This window comes from Nycticebus coucang, chromosome 11, assembly GCF_027406575.1.
Source record: "Nycticebus coucang isolate mNycCou1 chromosome 11, mNycCou1.pri, whole genome shotgun sequence".
Classification (NCBI taxonomy): Eukaryota; Metazoa; Chordata; class Mammalia; order Primates; family Lorisidae; genus Nycticebus; species Nycticebus coucang.
Window position 1 is genome coordinate 113263694 of NC_069790.1, and position 19481 is coordinate 113283174.

Sequence of the window (19481 nt, forward strand, 5' to 3'; positions counted from 1 at the left end):
CAAAATGCACCCAATTTTAATTGTACATTTCAACAAATTTTTACAAGTTTTTATACCCATGTAACCACCGTGACAATCAAGAGACAAAACATTTCCATTATCTCAAGACATTCCCCCAGGTCTCTTTATTGAGGTCTTTGTTAATTTCTCTCAGCCTTATTTTGTAATTTCTACTAGACAGGTCTTATATACATTGTGTTAAATGTTTCTTGTTTTTCCTAAATTGATTTCAATAAAATAATCACAAATGCACTTTTTAATGCTCATATGGAATTAATGTATTAAAATATTTTCTGCCAACATTTCACATCAGCCCAGTTCAATTTGGTCTATTTCTCAATTGATACCTCTCTGTCAGTATATTACATAATAACACCTTCTCTGGTTAATCACATATGATTTGGAGCTGCCATATATGACCTTACAACATCAGCCTCATTTACCATGTGAACCAAGCTGAGTATAAACAAACTTTGCGTAACTTTTTCTTCATTGCGTAAATGTGCAATATATGCAAATAACTGTGCTCATTCAAACATATTGGAAGAGTATGAGACTTCTGTGAGGTGCACTTGAAGAAGAGGTATACTTGGCTTATGAGAATAAACTTGTGAGTTAAAAAATAATTAATGGGAATATTTTACAGTTAAACACATGAAGTGGGTGTTCCCTGGGTGTTGCAGCTCTGCTAGTTAAGTTCCTGAGTTCTATTCTCGCTTCTCCCATGGGCCACATTCATCAGGTCTTTAAATCTGTAACACAGGGTGTTATAGAAGTAGTTCAATTTGTTTTCCTTTGACACCTTTGAGAAATCCACAAGTCGTACATGTGGAAAAGTATTTTGGGATATATGGCCTTCCTAACACATTCTCTCCATGAGTTACACCATAAAGCATTGTAGCGGTAAGGCAAAAGTTTTTATCTTGGGAGCCATGGACCTTCCAGAAGTGCATAGATAAAACCCAGGGAATCTATGAATTTAAATAAAAAAATGTATCTTTATTTCATTAATCTCTAACTGTATTATAACATTTCCTTCTGTGGTATAGTGAATAAACCACAACAGTTTTAGTAATACTGATGACAACGTCAGTAATAGAAATCATAGGTATTTGCATATGTTGCATAGATTATGGTTGATATGAATGTCAGATATTTTTGTTTCACATTACATGCATTAAATATTATTTCCTGTCAGCACCACTTTAAAGTCATGGCATTTTCAGAATAGTGCTTTATTTAATGAAATTTAAGGAGATACATAAATAATAATAATACTATATTAATTAAAAAAATTGACATCTATTTTTCAAAGTAATTGGTTTTCTTTGTAATACTATGTATTCTAGTTTATGCATTTAAAATAAGGTTCTGAGAAGGGTTTCTTAGGATTTACTGGACTGACAAAGGCATCCATGGAACAAACAAGGTGAAGAACTCTTGTATGAAGAATAAGATCCTCAACTTTGCAGGTGTGTTTGAGAGCCCGCAGCCTAGACCCATGCATTGGAAGCAGCCGTGTAGCAAGCATTCTTTTCAGAGTCTCACCCACCCTGCTGCCCTTCTAAATGTTTCTTGATCTGTATTATTACTTTGTTTCCTCACTATCGCTCTTTAACTTCAAACCCATGCCATGTTCTGCTTTTCTTCTGGGAGGGGACAGCTTTTAAGCCACCAAACTGCAACCAAATTTTTATACTTTCATGAAAGTATTTCCTGTTACAGATTACCTCAGTTATAAAACAATGCCAACCACATTTATTTACCAAAATGACAGCATTCATTAAGAAACATTTAATATGTGATCCAATTTTCACCTATCTAAGATCTTTGAGAAGAACCTAGGTTATACAGTGAATTTACACTCATACAAATTTCAACTCACTGCTGAGAAATGAATAGTCAGCTGGAACAATCCTATGTCAGTATGTGTCTGATTTCCCTTGATGTAGTGTTAACTTCCTAACTCCTTGTGGGTCAAAATACCAGGCCCATAAAATAATATCCAGCATGAATATAATGTTTGGTATGTGCTAAGAACTTTTCCAAATGCCTTATTTGTGTAATATTTACAAGTACTGAGACAGGTACCAATTATCTCTATTTTATAGATGAGAAACTAAAATCAAAGAGTTGCTAAGAAATTTCCCCAAGATTACATAGCTGCTAAACGGCAGAGCCAGGACTCAACCCACACAATCTCCCCAATCCCTGCAATAATCCACTGTCAATAGGGAGCGCGCTTAGGATGTGCTGCTATTGCTAAAATTATAGGAGTAGCCTCGATCCCAACTCTACTGGTAATTATTTATAGTAAATGCAGAGGATGGAGCAAATTGGCTCTTTCATTTTCAACAACTAAACATTTGACCACCTTCTTATATTTGTGTTTTCCCCATATTAATGATATGAGTGGGAAACTGAGCAGTCAATAAGTCTCCAAAGTATGCTGAACATTGCAGGTATTTATTTTCCTAGCTTTTGCCACAGCTAGTCCATAGTCGCGAGGCATTCTGAGTGTGACTCTATCCAGAAAGTGAACAATTGTTTCTTCTCACTGTGTGGGCACTTGTCCATCTAGAAAGGATACAAAGAGCTTCTCTAGGTAGAAGAGAAGGTGCACATGACTGGATCTCTCCGAGTCATAATCTCATCATCTGCAAAATCAGCTGCAACAGTCACTCATCTTATAGAAACGGCAAATTCCACAGGTTGAACCCAGGGGTGGAGCTAGACTTCAGCCCCTTCCCTTGGCCTTTCTCAAAACCTACATCTGGAGCTTCAGAGAGATCTTGTCTCTGTCATGGGCAACTGGGTCCTCCTTTGTCTCCTGGGAACAGGTCAGTCTGACACACACCTGCTTGGTAAATTCCTATCCTGGGTTTGCCAGGCCACTGACCCAGTACCTCCCCTGGGCATGACCCCTAATCTTTGTCTCTTTACCCTACACAGCACATGGATGCTAAAATCTACCAGATGCCATTCCTGCTCACTGGGGCTGTCTAGGATGTCACCTTGGAGTGTAAAAATAATTTGAGATACAGTGCCGTGTGCTGATACCAGCAGGACCCAGGGCAAGGTCTGAGACTGATCTATGTTACTCAGAAGGTGAAAAGTATGCTTGGAAAGGAGAAAGAACTGAAGGCTACAGTGTCTCTCAAGAGGAGAAAGGGCTGTTTCCTCTCACTGTGAAGTTTGCGTGCACCAACCAAACGGCTTTGTCCCTGGTCTGGCAGTGCATCACAGTGGACTGTGTACAGCACAGTGGACCACAGCCACCACCCGTGGGCACTGTCGCCCCAGCTCTGTAGCCCCCACCACATTCTCTAGTTTAATTTTTTCAATTTTTTCTTGAGCTTTTATTATGTCTTATTACTTTTCCTAACACCAAATGGTGCAAAATTGATTAGAAAGGTAGATCCTTTCCCCAAGGAACTAACAGTCTAGTAAGAAAGTGATAATAGAATGGAATCCTTGTATAATATTAAATAATACTATAATCAAAAGCTCTCTGGGAGCTCAGGGGAGGACATGCCCATTTCTGGTTGAATCAGAGAAAGCTAAGAGAAGGTCACAGTTAAGCTTCACTAGGTAGACCTGGGTGTTGAGTAGAGGACTCCAGACAAAGAGACCAACTTCTGCAAAGGCGTATTAAAGACAGCGACCCCTTAAGGAAAAATTAACAAAGAGAAGCAATGTGATACAAAGTTCTGAATTAAAACCAATGGCATAAATCTGTGAAAATTGACAGAATGGAGTTTTTGGACAAGTTGAGTTTCCAGCTTTCTGAACACATGTGTAGGCTGTTGTTCAAAAGAAAGAGCTAAAGATTGAGAGAAATACTTGATTATCACCAGCAGACAGGTAATCCATACAATTTTTCAATTGCCTTCATATGACATTGTTCCCTTATAAGGCCCCAATTTCAAACAATATGGAATCTTGTTAGCAGCAGAAAGTCCCATTTGGGAGAGCAGAGTTTTAATTGTCAATGGGACAATCAGATGAAAATTAAAAGTAGGCAGGTAAATATATAAAATGTAAAATGGAGATGTATTAAAGCTGGACTATAGGTTTAGATTCTGCATATTTCAGTGTATAAATAATTCAACTTTAAGGACAAAAAATTCGCCCAAAATGTAGATTTAGATAACAGAGATAGAATGCTTGCAAATAAAGATTGTATAGTACTCTGGAGATTAAAAATGGCTGAGAGCAGGGAGTGATGAAGGTATGGGATGTAAAAACAGAGAAAGGGTGAGAAAAAGAGAAAGAATTTTTGTTTGTTAATGTTTGATATGTCTGAGAAAATTAAGGGTAACTCAAGCCTCAGATTCTTCTTGGGTAATCGGTAGAAGAAGGTAATATGTTATACAGCAGTTTAGTCAAGAGAATAGGACCTTTTTCTTAGAAGTGTCTTCAGGAATGTTTCGAAAGACATGAAACACAGCTAAGATCCCAAGAAATCACCAAAGCAGGAAACAAATAACCTCTGGGAATGAAGTTGCATGACATGGCCTCCCAGTGGCTGACGCCAGAGGATCAACTAGGGATACTGATGAGATGAAAAGTGTGGGAAAGGGGGGAGTGATTGGCCACATCAATACCTTTCCCAAGCAGGCGTATTTCATGGGATTGAGATGTACACAACTCAGACATTTCAGACTTATATGCCTATGTAGCAGCAACAGATTTAGAAATTAAATCAACTGAAGACACAATATAGAAATATAGACTTGGTTAGGAACAAAATGAATAAAAGAAGTGAAAAACAATTATAAAGCCTTGTTGATAGTCAAAAATGAAGGCTTGAATGAAAGTATTTCCTTTCTTTAGAGGTTGGATAGAGTCGATGTTTTTAAAGTCAGTTTTCCCAAATCACATCATACATTTAATGTAATCCATCAAATCCCAGTTGATCTTTGGCAGCACTTGATAAACTAAATGTAAAATTTACATGAAGCTGCAAAAGGTCAAGTGTAGCTAAGGCACTCTTGATGTAGAGGCTCTATCTGGGAGCCTCAATCTAACAAATGTCAAGAATTATTATAAAACCACAATAATAGAGGTAGTGTAGTAAAGCGGCAGTGATATGTAAACAGACCCATAGAAAAATGTATTCATACATGCACGGGAAGTGGTACCGCAGAAATCAAAGAATAGATTTTTCAATCAATGGTGATGACAAGCTGAGTATCTGTATCCAGATAAATGAATGTGTTTGCGCACTTATCTCAATATGTAGCCAAAATCAATCACAGCCAAGATCTATTTCCCAGTGTACTGATGGATTTACTTTGGAAAACAATGTGGCATTATCTGGTAAAGTTCAAGGTGCATGTACCCGCTTTGCAGCAATTCCACTTTTGAGAAATGCTCTTCTAGAGGAACTCTTATATGTGAAAATTAAAATGAGAATATTTAGCATAACACTATCCATAATAGGAAAAACATCCAAATGTACACTAATAGAAGAATGGATAAATAAATAATGGTTTCTTACTCTAAAGAAATTGTACAGCAGTGATAATTAATAAACTAAAGCTAAAAACATCAACATGACTAAATTTCACAAATTTGAATGAAAATTGCATGGCAGAAGACAAGTGGAGCACTGTCTCATTTATGTAAAGTTTATAAGCATGTAAAACTAACCAGTATTTTACATTTAATATTCTATATATTAAAGTACAAAAGGAAAGCAAAGAAAGATAAAAACAAACCCCTCAGCAGAGCTGGAAAATGGCACAAGATATTTCGAAGATTCTGGAAATGCATATTTTCCAGTTGTTTGTTCAAGTATTTTTTTTTTTTTTTAGTATGTTATCAAATTCTTGTCTATATATTCACAGTCAATTTTGTAATGTGGAGGAAACAACCTCATTGAACAATGGAAAGATACACCTTAAATTGTTAGCATTACTTATCTGGGATGGGGGAGGGAGGACATAGTAAGCATAAAAGGTCATGTAAAAAGAAGTCCACTATTTAAAATTAATAGAGAGAGAAAAAACAGGGAAGAAAAAGAGAGGTAATCTAAAATACACACTAGCAAAGGAACAAATTAAATAGGCCAGAAATAACTAAAAGATGAAATATTTTGCAAAACAGTGGCTAGTCTGAAATCGTAAAAGCAACAAAAGAAACCTGTATTATACTAAACGATAATTAGATAATGAATAGCCAGGAACAATGCCCGGTTGTGAGTTAGAAACTGACACTCAAATTAACAGTAAAGAGCATGTTTAAGATAAGCATGAAACCTCAAACAAAAACTGAATCATGGATTAGATAAAAATGCATTGACAGAAAAGGATGACAATTTTTAACTAAAAAGAAAAGATCTAAAACAGAATTTAAAGAATATGTTTTAATTGTGTCTCTGTGTATATGTGCACATTTATGTACAGAGAGAAACGTCTGGAAAGACTATCACTAGGGTATTGAGAATGATAATCATTGTCTGGCAGTAGAACAGCAGTAGCATGGTGTTTTTATTTTATTTTGTTTATTTTATAACTTTCTAAAATATATGTATTGTTTGTGTTAGTAGATATAGATGTAAAATATTTTTAAATGAATGCAATATAAATGTTATATTTGCTGAATTAGCATAAAAACTTTTCTTCTAAAACCATGAAGTATTTTTGCTTAATAACATGAAGCAGTAATGTGATGATTACCAGTCTGCAAAGGGACCACGTCACAGGAGGACTGCAGAAGGGGGATTAAAAGCCTCACCCTTTTGCTACTTCAGGAAGATCATGGGCAGCAGGCTTGTCTGCTGTGCAGCCTTTTGCCTCTTGGCAGCAGGTAAGTCCTGAGTACAAAAGAAAACTCCCTGTCCTGGGCTTACCAACCCCAGATCCCAACCTTTTCCCTTGTCAAGGTCCATCCTGGACTTTGTCCATAGCTTCTGTTTCCTTCTCTCACAGGTTCTTTTGAAGCCGAAGTTACCCAGACTCCAGGACATCTAGTCAAGGGGAAAGGACAGAAAGCAAAGATGGATTGCATCCCCCAGAAAGGACACAATTTTGTTTACTGGTATCAACAAAGCCAGAATAAGGAGCTTAAGTTTTTGATTTCCTTTCAGTACAAACAAGTTCTTGATCAAACGGAGATGTACAAGGAGCGATTCTCAGCTGAATGCCCCTCCAACTCACCCTGCAGCCTGGAAATCCCATCCCCTCAACCAGGAGACTCAGCACTGTATTTCTGTGCCAGCAGTGAATCCACAGCGCTGAAATGTCAGTTCCTCTTAGTGCACAAACTCAGCATGGACCCAACTCAGGAAGCAGGTGATGTATTCATTTGGAAGGAAGTAACAGAAATGAACTGGACCTAGCTTAAGCCACTGTGGAATTTAACACAAGGCTAAAAGTTGTTTAACAGAAGTCAAGAAATGATGGGCAGGCAATTCTGTTACAGCGCTTCTTGGGCCAGGCTCTGGAAGGGCCGTGTCTTCAGCTCTCATTTTTCTTCCATTTTGGCTGCTTCAAGCTTTTCCATGCACATGGTATCTTTGTCTCTAGTTCTCATAAAGAGAATAAGATGATCACTAAAGATTACAAATTCAGTAATTATTCCACTACACTCATAAATATCAGCCTGGGTTTTTCTTTTTTGTTATTGTTCATACTTCTTATATTTATTGTTTAAATCTTAAGAACACTTAAACATATATAAGCTTGCATAAGAAGATACACAAGTTGAGGTACATCAGTAAGTGTATTTATTTAACAGAATAATTTACATCTTTTAAATATATTTTTTCACAGTGTGTTGTATATTTCTTCCTGGGTCCATATATGGAAGACTTAAAACTTACGAGGCTTGGGAGTGTTTTTTTTTTTTTTTCAATTTCAATAGATATAAGGGTTAAAAGTATTTTTTATATCACATGGACATATTGTATAGTGGTACAATTCAGCCTGGCTCTTTCTAAGCTTGTGTTTAAAATACATGGAAAAAGAACAGACAGTCATGATATCTCTGTGAACCTTCCCATGGAACACTCTAGCCACATATGTATGTACTTCAAATCACATAAGTGTTACTTTATTATGGATTTGATTCTGTCTTAGAATTTTCCACTCAGATCAAAGTCAACGAAATGCTCCATGTTTCTGTAGGTACATCCAGGCTGTTGCTACTAAATGAAGCAATGAACTCACATAAAAGCATATAAGGGTTCCTTCCATGCCCTAATATCTCCTTATGGCATTATTCAGTGATCTAGATTATCTCCAGCCTAGCATATATAGAAATTCCAATTTCTCTTTCAAAACACCATATGTGTTTACCGTAAAGATGAAGGGGATAATTTAAGAGAAAGTAAGTAAAACCAAGAATTTAATAGGAAAAGAAAGAGAGAGAGAAGAGAGAGAGAGAACAATTTATACTACTATACTAAAAAATGGCTACCCTCTAGAAAGCTAGATATGGTTCTCTCTCTCTTTCCCCTTCTCATTTGCTTTTCTCTGATTGCTACTGAGTTTGAGTACATTTTCATAAGATGCTATTCCCGGATTTCTGTTCTCAAAATGGCCTTTCCATATCCTTAGGCAATTTATTTATTGGGAGTTTTATATTTTTCTTAATTATTTGCAGGAATTCCTAAGATATGTAAGATATAAATCCCTGTTTTAAAATTTTTAGATATTGAAAATACTACCTAATACAGCACCACCTCCATCCCAGACTTCAGAGATCAGTACATGCAGAGAAACAGGTGGTCTCTTAACTTAAGGTGTCTGCTACTTCCATCACATGAATCAGGCCTCTACACCCCATTCCCACTTTCCTGGGAATCCAGTGTGCTGTCTCACCCACTCTTACTCACATCTTTAAAGCAGCACAGAATAGTTGCTAGCCATTGTTGTCCCAAAACTATCATCACCCATCAACAACCCCTTTCATCTAGAACTTCTGAGAAATGCTTTACTCCATTTATCTGGGCTTCTTGCTATCTGTAGTCAACTTGATGCAAATTAATTTTTATTGTTTTTATCTCACTCTTTTCTGCCATCTTGTTATAGCAAAGGGCAGTAAAACTTCACACATTTTCCTTAAAGACTTAATATCTTCCTATAGATATATGATCTCTTTTAGTGCCAAATTCCATCACTGCAAATGCCAATCTCCTTGAGCTGTTGGCATGACAGCTGATTCATTTTAATTCCACAAATGCTTGCAGAGCAGCTTCCATTGACTGAGATGTAAAAGGCATTGAGGAACTTTCAATTACACTACATAGACTTTCAGTCTGTGGGAAAAGAGAAAAGAGTAAAATACACAGAAAGACATAAAAATGTATTTTAGAGAATGTATGTATTGACAGCAAATTATAGACTATTTTTATGAAAAACATGAGAGCATTATATTCTCTTTTGGAAATTACCATTGGATAAATTAAAACAAATTTCTCAGGAATTGAGGGAAACAAATTTAAGGAAGCAAATTTCAAATAATATCCAGAAAACCATCATATCCAGAAAACCATAAAAGGTTTACCATAAGGATAACAACTTAAGGAAAAAATCTAAACAATTTTAGAATAGTGAATACAAGAAAACATGAAGAGAAAAAAAATTAGTATGAATGTGAAAAGAAATAGTATCAAGAAAAAGTATTTGGGAGCAATAAATGCATTGATGTATACAGTTATGATCTAATAAAAAAATGAGTTATGTGGCTCAATTTGATTGAGAACCTAGTCAGAAGGTAACTCCTGTAAACTACTTACAGAAGTGCCAATTTGATGATATTGATCAAGAACTTTAAAAATGCTTTTTCTTGGGAATTTGGCTTGAGGTCAAATGGTCAGTTTTTTCTGCCCTTGGTCTATTTCCATAAGCCCCTCTATAACTTGAGAAAAATGTTAGGGTAACTGGTTTTGGACATTAGCCAACAGGCAATAAGGGCTGTCATCCCCGGGAAGGAGGAAACATGGGGAATTCCACTATAGTCCCCAAGCTCCGCCTTGGTGTGATTTCTGGGATGTCCCACAAAGATTGGAGCCCAAGCATGGCACAGTGGTCTTGTTGGGGAAGGGAAGCAGAGATCATGTTCAGGGCTGTGAGGTGGTTGGTGTTTGAAGAGTGAGCTACAATAAAGAAGAAAACTGTGTGGAATAGGACCTCCAAATATGGTATGGTGTCCCTTTAAGTCTTTGGTCAAATATTAAACATCAGATGCATAGGAAAAGTCTCCATAAGGACTGGCAGAGAGCAGTTTCTAGGTAGTATGAGAGGACTGGAGATTCTGTCAGCACACAGCCCCAGGAGACAAGAGTCCTGGCCAGCCAGAGTGGAGAGACCACACTGAAACTCCTGGACGTAGAGCTGGCACCACAGAGGGGTCACACCCAGGAGAGGGGCTGCCCAAGGCTTACAGTAAGAGCTACTCTAGAACTGCCCAAGCAAATCCCAACAAGTCTCAAAAAATCTACCCATTGTGCCAAGAAATTAGCTACCTTTTAGAGAATCATGTCTCAGCACTCTCTGCGTAAGTCAAAAAAAGAAAAAAAATCTATATTCTTCACAATGTGGCATCACCATTTCAATCTTGAAATGAAAACATATTTGACTTGAAAAGAAACAGGAAAATATGACCCATACTTGGGAAAAAATAGGTGATAGAAACCAATCCTGAAATAACACAGATGTCAAAAGATTTCAGATGAAGATTTGAAAGTAGCTATTATAAAAATATGTTCAAGGACTTAGAAGAAAATATGGTCACAATTTGATCAATTGATGAAAGTGATTAACTTATACCAATCTGAACAAAAAGGGAAAAGACACAAATTACCATATCAATGATGAAAGAGAATCCATCTCTATAGATACAACACATTTAAATTATGATAGGTCCTCACAAATACGTATATGCCAATGTACTTACAAATAAATTCTATCATTTAGATGAAATTAAATCACTTAAAAAACAAAACTTGCCAAACTGATTCAAGATGAAGAAATGTAAAGAACCTCATATGAAAGAAATTGAATTATTTATCAAAACACTCATCTCAACAGAAATAGACACCAGATTTCTTTCTTGATGAATTCTATCAAACATTTCAGAAAAAAAGAATACCAACCTTACATAAACTTTTTCAAAAAATAGAAAAGAAAAAATGCTTCACAGCGTACTGTATGAAGCCAGCAAAATCCTAATGCCAAAATCTGACAAAATTATGTATATTACAGAATGACATCCTTATGGCCATAGATTTAAAAAATCCTTCACTACATATTAAGAAATCAAATCCAAATATGCACATATACATTTATGCACTTGTGTGCATATGTATATATCTAATTATGTGTGTATAATGATAATACAACATGATGAGGTGAGCTTACTGCAGGGAAAACAATGGTTTAGCATTTAGAAACCAATATAGTTCATCACATCATCCGAATAATGAAGAATAATCATTAGACCACTTATATAGGTGCAAAGAAAACATTAGACAATGTCTAGTACTCATTCAAGATAAACAATCTCAACAAACTAGTAATAGAAGAGAACTTGCCCAATTTGATGGGAGTTACCAATGACAAAAATACAAATAACATCCAATTTAATAATAGCAGATATTGAGTACTTTCCTTCTATAATATGGAACAAGCCATGATGTTTTCTCACTACTTTAAAAAAAAAATCTCAGATTAATATGAGGGTACAACTATTTCAGTTACATTGTTTGCATTTTTTAAGGTAAAGTTCAAGGTGTAGTTGAGCACCCTTTGCAGGGGGAGGAGGAGGGTGCTGAATACCCCACGTTGTGCACCGTAAGTGAGAACCTGCCAGTCACCCTCCCTCCTCTCCCTTTCCCTTCGGCCTGTCTGCTCCCCCTCACTAGACTATACTTGTGTTTTTCTTTCATGTCTCACTACTTTTATTAAACATTTTATTGGAGATAATAAGCATGATAAGGCAACACAAATGAAACAAAAGTTTTAAATATTAAAAAGGAAGATGTAACAGTATTACTATTTGCAGATTATACGGCTAAACCCTAAGGAATCAAAGACCAACAACTAGAAATAATAAGTGAATTTAGTGAGATTAGAGGCTACAACATGAATATTTCAAAACTGAAGTTTTTTATGCTAGTCATAAACAATTGAAAAGTAAACTTCAAATAGTAATGCCATTTTCAGTGATACCAATAAGAAATTGCTTAATAGCAAAAGATGTTCGTTGAAAACCTACAAAAGATCACAAAGGAACATATATTTTAAAATGGAGAGATGTACCATGTTTACAGAATGGAAGTTTCGATGCATTAAGATGGTAATTCTCTCAACAAATGGTCTTGGAAAACTAGATAATCACATGGGAAACAAAATGAACCTTTACTGTCACCTCACACCGTAAATGAGAATCAATTTGAGATGTATCACAAACCTAATTATAAAAGTTAAAAGTACAAATACATTAGAAGAAAAGACAGAAAAACATCTTTGTGAGTTGAAGATAGGCAAAATCCTCTTAGGAAACAGAAAGCACTCACCAGTAGAAAGAAGATCATTTCTCCTTTGAGACCCTTTGTGCCAGAAGATGGTCGATAACTCACACCTGAGATGAAAGGGTTCAGCAGCCCTTAGAGTCACATCCATACACAACACACATGGTACATGGGCAGAAAGAATGTCTATACTCTGCCTGTGGGGGGGCAGGGTCAGAGGGAAAGTGGATTATAAATACAGTTTGAGGTGTATAGAGTCAGCCCACAGTACAGGATATATTGGCTTGTGCCATTAGGAACCCTCTCAGTTGTCCAGAAATTGGGATGTCTTTTTCAATTTCATTTCCATCCAATGAGGTGTCTCCTCCATTCACTCCTTCAGTGATAATCTCTCATTCTTCCTGGCACATAGATTTTGCTCCAAGAATGATTTCTGCTTCTCTCTATCTTTCAACCCCGGACCCCTTTGACTGAGCACTTGCTGGTTGTAAAGGTCATCTTGCAGGCTAGAAGCTCTAGGGATTTAAATCCCCCAACAGCACCTGGAGATGGAATCGAAGTTCCACCCAACACCCCCACATATATCTTTTGATTTTTGTTCTTTGCAGTCATTTCCATTTGTTTCTGAGCTGTATCTTTCATAATAAACTGATAAATAGAACACACAAAAAAAGTGGGGAAAGAAATAGCTGAGAAAATGGTCTCCAAATCCCTGGACCCGAATCCTCTCTATCAACTGATGTGGCCCCCCAAGAATAGTTTTTAATCAGCTCCCAAATGTTAATTCTATTCAAATCACTGCTCACAGCAGGAGGCAGAAAAAGAGCATGTTTGGTCTAAAAATTACAGAAAAAGGAAATGATATTTTTTATACTAAGGATAAACACGGAATGATAGCCCTTACTATGATGTCTGTATTAATCAAGTCCCCGATAAACAGCTTCCTGAACGAAGCCACGTTTCTATTGGTATTTCTAACAGAAAACTCTAACCTGAAAGAGAAGGGTGGGGAGGACTCTGGAATGTGCCATGTGGAATCTATGTAGTGGCTGGGGAACATGCTTGGAGATTCCTAAATAAAGCAGCCACCATTCAATGTCACATAGGAAAGGGAGGGGGTGGTGGAGGTAGAGATCAAGAGAGGCCGAGAGCTGGTAATTATTGAAGCTGGCTAGTGTGAGGACGTAGAGACCATTATTTCCCAACTTTGTATATGTTTGAAATTTTTAGAAAAGAATATTATAAAAGAAGACTTCACCAATTTCACAGGCAGTAGGATCGACGGGTGTAGGATGCCATGGTGTACCCCTGGATGGGGCAGAGCCAGGACTGCACAGACCTGAAGCAGCAAACAGCCAATTATTCCTTGTGTCAGACAAGGTGTCATACAACTTCTGTAGCTGTGCTGGGCTTGTAATTTGTTGCATTGAAATATTGAACATGGGGTGGGTGTGGTAGGTCATGCCTGTAATCCCAACACTCTAGGAGGCAGAGACAGGTGGATTTCTAGAGTTAGAGACCAGCCTGATCATGAGCAAGACCCTGTCTCTGAAAACTAGCCAAGTGTTGTTGCAGGCACTGGTAGTCCCAGCTACTCGGGAAGCTGAGACAAGAGGATCGCTTGAGCCCAGGAGTTTGAAGTTGCTGTGAGCTGTGACGCCATGGCACTCTACCAAGGGCAGCATAGTGAGACTCTGTCTCAAAAATAAATAAATAAACAGTATTAGTGAAAAAAAATATTGAACACTTTCTTCTTAAAATCAGGAACAATCAGGAAGGCTATGTTAACCAGTTTGATGAAAATATTTCAAATTGTATATAAAACCAGTGCCTGGTGCCCCATGATTGCATTAACGTACACAGCTATGATTTAATTAAAAAAAAAAACCGAAAAAGAAAATGGAAAAGTCTAACCATGCTTCATAAGAAAAAATTGATAAGAGGGACTTTCCCTAACAAATGCTATCAGTGTAGTCTGGTTCTTTGTACCCTCAGTGAATCCCCAAAATTAAAAAATAAGAAAAAGAAAAAAAAATCAGGAACAATTTCTGTTACAATAAAATTCTTTCTTTTATGAACTACTCTATTTTCAGTTAATTTGAAATACGAGTGAAGGCGTTAAGTATTTCTTTGAAATACAAACTCACATTAAATGAATGCCTTCCTACAATAGGCCCACATCTTCCGGAAAGACCTATGCCCAGAACATGGACAAGAAAACTGGAGCCGTTAAAGAACAGGGACAATTTGGAACAAAGCTGGTAATTTTGCCCTTCTTAAAACAAAGTCTCAAACTTTACAGAGAATACATTCAAATTGTACTATTTATCAAGAATTGAATTAGAATAAATCATTAAATGTAGGGGAAAAGATAAGTGTAAGCATTGTGAAATTCCAGTGAGATTAGATTCCCTTTGTTTGAAAGGGTTCTGGATTTTCTCCAAAGCCTGTTTCATTGGGAGGATGATATGCCATTGAACAGCTACAGTAAATACACCCTGAGAAGAGGGGAGAGGTCTTTGGTGGTTCTCTTAAGTAAAAGGAAGGGAAGAGAAGCAAGAAGAGTTTCAACATCTTACGAGAAGGTTTATGATACGTCAGCAAAGCCTCTTCATTCTCTAAGGCCCAGTCAATTAGGAAGGAAATGAGGTCACCACTTGAATCCTCCCAATTTTCTATTTCCATGCCCTGCTTCCCTCCTGACACACAGAACCATAACTTGTTCACCTGTCTCTCCCTGCCATGAGTTGCATGCTCTTCTGCTGTGTGGTTTTTTGCCTCCTGGGAACAGGTGAGCTTGGGAAACAGATGTGGAAAGCCTGCCTCAAATTTTACAGGTTCTGGATTAAGCCTCTCCCTGGAGACTGCAGCAAGAAGACCTTGCCTAGGCTCTGTCTCCAATTTCCCTTTTATTTTTCCACAGGGGCCACGGACACTGGTGTTACCCAGACTCCAAGGAATCGAATTACAAAAACAAGGCAAAGCATTCTGCTGGAATGTTCTCAGACTAAGGGTCATAATGTAATGTACTGGTACCGGCAAGACCCACAACTGGGGCTACGGTTGATCTACTATTCCCTTGGTATCAACGACATTCAAAAAGGAATGTCGTTGATAGGTCTCCGGCGGCTACCGTGTCTCTCGAGAGAAACAGCCTAAATTCTCCCTGTTGCTAGTGACTGCTGTCCTCAACCAGACAGCTGTTTACCTCTGTGCCAGCAGTGCTCCACACAGTGCCTCTTGGCCCCCTGCTCTCTACACAGAAAGCCAGGCACATGGGCGGGTTACTTGCTCAGAAGAGCACAGCAGCCTTCCTGGGTGTGGGATGTAGAATATATACCTTTGAGTGGACCCATGAGTGTGAGCCTCAGTCCTAACTAAGGGCCACTTTGGGTCAGCTCCCCCCAGCCCTGTGATGACCCTGAAACCGCAGACCACAGGGAATCCATCTCCCTGCTTCCGCTCTTTATTCTAGCAGGCTAGCCCCGTAGCCGCCTTTCAGAACAATGAATCTGAGCCTTTGACTACAGATCATGATTTTTAGCAAGAGCATTTCTAGGAGCTCCGACACAACGTGATTTTTTTTTTTAGTCCGTTTGCTGTTCTCTCCACCCGCTTGGCTACATCCCCACTTCGTTCTGTTCCCACTCACAGCCCCTTATCTGTCTATCCCTTCTCTGCCCCACCTCTTCCCAGCTCAACTCTGTCACTTACTGCTGTACTTGGTTGCCTTTATGCTAAAAACAAACTGGGTCGATTTTCTTCTCAAACGTATTTAATTATTAAATCTGACCTAGAGGTGAAGTTTAAATCCCAGACTATGATCTATAAAAATGATCTTTCATCTACACCCTCCTACTTTGACTTCTGGGAGATTAATTCTAACCTACACATGTAGGTAGCCTGATATTATTTTCTGGCTATACAAAATTTCCAAAAAAAAAAAAAATCCCTCTCTCCAACATCGGGCTAGAATTAGGAGCTTGGAGATGCCCCTTTTTCTCCAGGCCCTGGAATAATCCCTGGGCTCTCCTGCAGTGGAGACCCTTCTGGGAGCCAGTAAGTCCCAGGCATCAGAAATACTGGATCAAAGACTTCCAGAGGATGTGGTGAAAGTTTTCCTGAGACTCGAGCAGAAGTGCTTTGTTTCCTTGTCCCCCAGGCCTCAGTGATGTCAGCAAAAGACTCTATAAGACTTGGTGACTGTTGGAAATTAATAATCCAACTCGTCCCATTTTTACCTGCTCTCATCTGAAAAAAATCTCATCCCCCCTAACCAGTCTCCCGTACGGGCTCTATCACGTCTACTTTCCCTTTTAAAACAACTTTCCCTGGACTTTTATTCCCTGCTTTCTATGCACGCACCATCAGGAGTCTAATTTGTAACAATTCTCTCATCAGCTATTAATTTCTTAGCTATTCCGTTTAGTTGTCTCCTAAACATTTCTAGTAGATTTCCTTAGGATTTTCTTCTGTCTTCTCTTTTTCTCAATGTACATATTTTTCCTTAATCTTCCCACCCACAGTCATGACAGCTTTCATAAGTTCCTGGCTTATGAAAACCCACCAGTCACTAAACACTGCAGCAGGGTCCTCCCCAGACAATTCAAACTCCAGGAATTTATTCTTGGATTTTTGTCTTCTCAACCCCCCTGCACCTATTCTGGCCACAAATGTGTTTCTATCTCTGTGATCGGAAGATCCATTATAGGTTTCTCTTCTCTGTTAACTCTCACATGAAACCAGCTTCCACTTCTGTATCCCACATTGTCATACTTTGGGTCCTCAGCAAACAGACTTTGAGAGGGAGATTAGTGTGGGGGGAAGTTACTGGAAGGAAGAGGGATGCTTGGGCTGTGCTGCAGCCTCAGCAGTGGCCTTAGGCGACCCCATGGAGAGCTTGGAAGCTGGAGGCTCCTTAACATCATCTCAAGGCCATGGGCCACATCTTATAACTACTCTCCTTGCAACCACATCATTGTATACGGGTTACTCTGAGAAGCAATCATGAGCTGCGAGGGAAAAGGTGTCTATTTAGACAAAGGCAAGAAAGCTGTCAGTGTCAGAGTTTCCAATACACCTGTTCACCTGATTGAGCCTCTCCTCTCCTCCCTCACTGCTTCTAGACCCTTGTCATCCATCACCTAGAAGGAAAGGCAGTTCCCTCTCCTGGTCCAGCAGCCTCTTCCCACCTCTGCCTTACTCTGTCTCCACATTGCCACCAGCGTGGTTGTGTCTGACATTCCTCACACAGCACACAAAACCCTCCACAAATGTTTCTCTGCTTACAAATCTGGCCACATCTTCCAAATTCACTTTAGTATTTTAGCCTCTAGTTCAACTGAACCGTATTTCCTAGTAGGCCAAGCTGAATCACACAGCTACATCTTTGCAAAGCTCTTTCCTCCATCTGAAATGGGCTACTTACTTCTTAACTACTGGGCTAACTCTCACACATACTTTAATGCTCAGATTAGAGATGAGCTTCTCTGTAAAGCCTTTTCTGTCTCTTATAATAGCAAAAGATGCAGCTCCTTGTGTCTCTCCATGATAGTTTATGCAGCCCAAAACTATCTTAGTAGTACGCTCTTTTGCATTTCTTTTTATACTGATCCTTCACATAAAAACTATGTATCCTTTAAGAGTAAAGTCTCTCTAATTTTATGCATGTATTCCAAGCATTGAGTAAATGTCCAGCTATGAAGTAACAATAGAAGGGAAGAAGGGAGAAAGGAAAGGAGGAAGATAGGAAAGTAGATTCAAATGTGTCTTCAAGTTGTTCTTCAAGATTTTCTTCCAAGTAACACATTTTCTGACTTCTGGTGCATTTGCATTTAAGTCCTCCACACCTCCCACCTACAAATCTCTTTAAAACAAAGAAAATAAGTTTGCTTAAGAGAAGATTTGAAAATGGAAAAAAAAAAGAGGAGTTTTCCTGCAAAAAACTATATAGAGACATATATAACAACTATTATCCGGTGTTACTATCAGGTGATAATATATGATTGACTGGGAACATAATCCCAAACACACATGGAAGAATGGGCGGGAAAATCAAAGCTTGTCTCTTTAATGGAGTCTGAGTTTTGAGACAGAAGGCACGTAAAGGAGAATGTATATATATGCATGTGTGTGGCATAATTGTTTTAGTTAACACAAACTTACATATGTATATTTTGGAGTGGGTTTAAAAATATATTTTATTTGGAATATGTAATAATTTAAGATCATGCCCAGAGTTCTAGTTTTGTTATTGCAGGCAAAGAAGCAGAGTTTGGACCAAGAATGATGAGCTATATTTGAGGGCCTTCAGCACTTGAGGGTATAAGGTGCAGTCAGCCCTCTGCATCCATCACTATTCTTAGATTGAACCAAATGCAGATCTGAAACGTTAAAAATACACATGGCAATACAACAATAAAACATACAAATAAAACAGTGCAGCTACAAATATTTGCATTGTATTCGGCATTGTAAATAATTTAAGGACGAGTTAAAGTACATGGGGAGGATGTATGTAGTTACATGCAAATTCCACACCATATTATATAAGGAACTCGAGCATTTACAGATTTTGTTATCCATGAGGGGTGTTCTAAAACCAATCCCCCAGGGATGACGATGTTGTGTTGAAAACGTGCTACTGAAGCTCATGACAGGCGTTTGGTGGGGTATGGAGACATGTGAGTAATTTCATAAAAGCTCCACACCCACCCTCTGTGGTTAGTGTCCATGATTCTCTGGAATAAAACTATTTTCTAAAAATAGGAACTGTGAAGTCACAGACTATCCTTGGAATAGTTGATTAAACTTCAGTAATAATGCTACTTCTACGTGGGGCCAGAGCCCTGAGCTAGAAGGTATTTATCCCTATTTTGGAGACCAGGCCCAGTTTCTTTATTTTTTCTGCCTCTTCTGAAGATGGAGAGTCCTTTGTCATGATAAGAAGTCTTAACCTAGCATTGCCATGTTCTGGTTCCAGATCTTTCCATCTGGCTTC

The 19481-nt window shown here is 38.2% G+C and overlaps 2 gene segments (V, D, J or C); both read left to right on the forward strand.

The window, feature by feature from the left end:
* The window catches only part of LOC128598243 (T cell receptor beta constant 1-like), a 232182-nt gene that overhangs the window by 59822 nt on the left and 152879 nt on the right, over window positions 1-19481 (forward strand).
* LOC128598252 (probable non-functional T cell receptor beta variable 23-1) lies at window positions 6713-7558 on the forward strand. The segment is given in 2 exon segments: window positions 6713-6813; window positions 6936-7558. Coding segments are annotated over 2 exon segments (459 nt in total).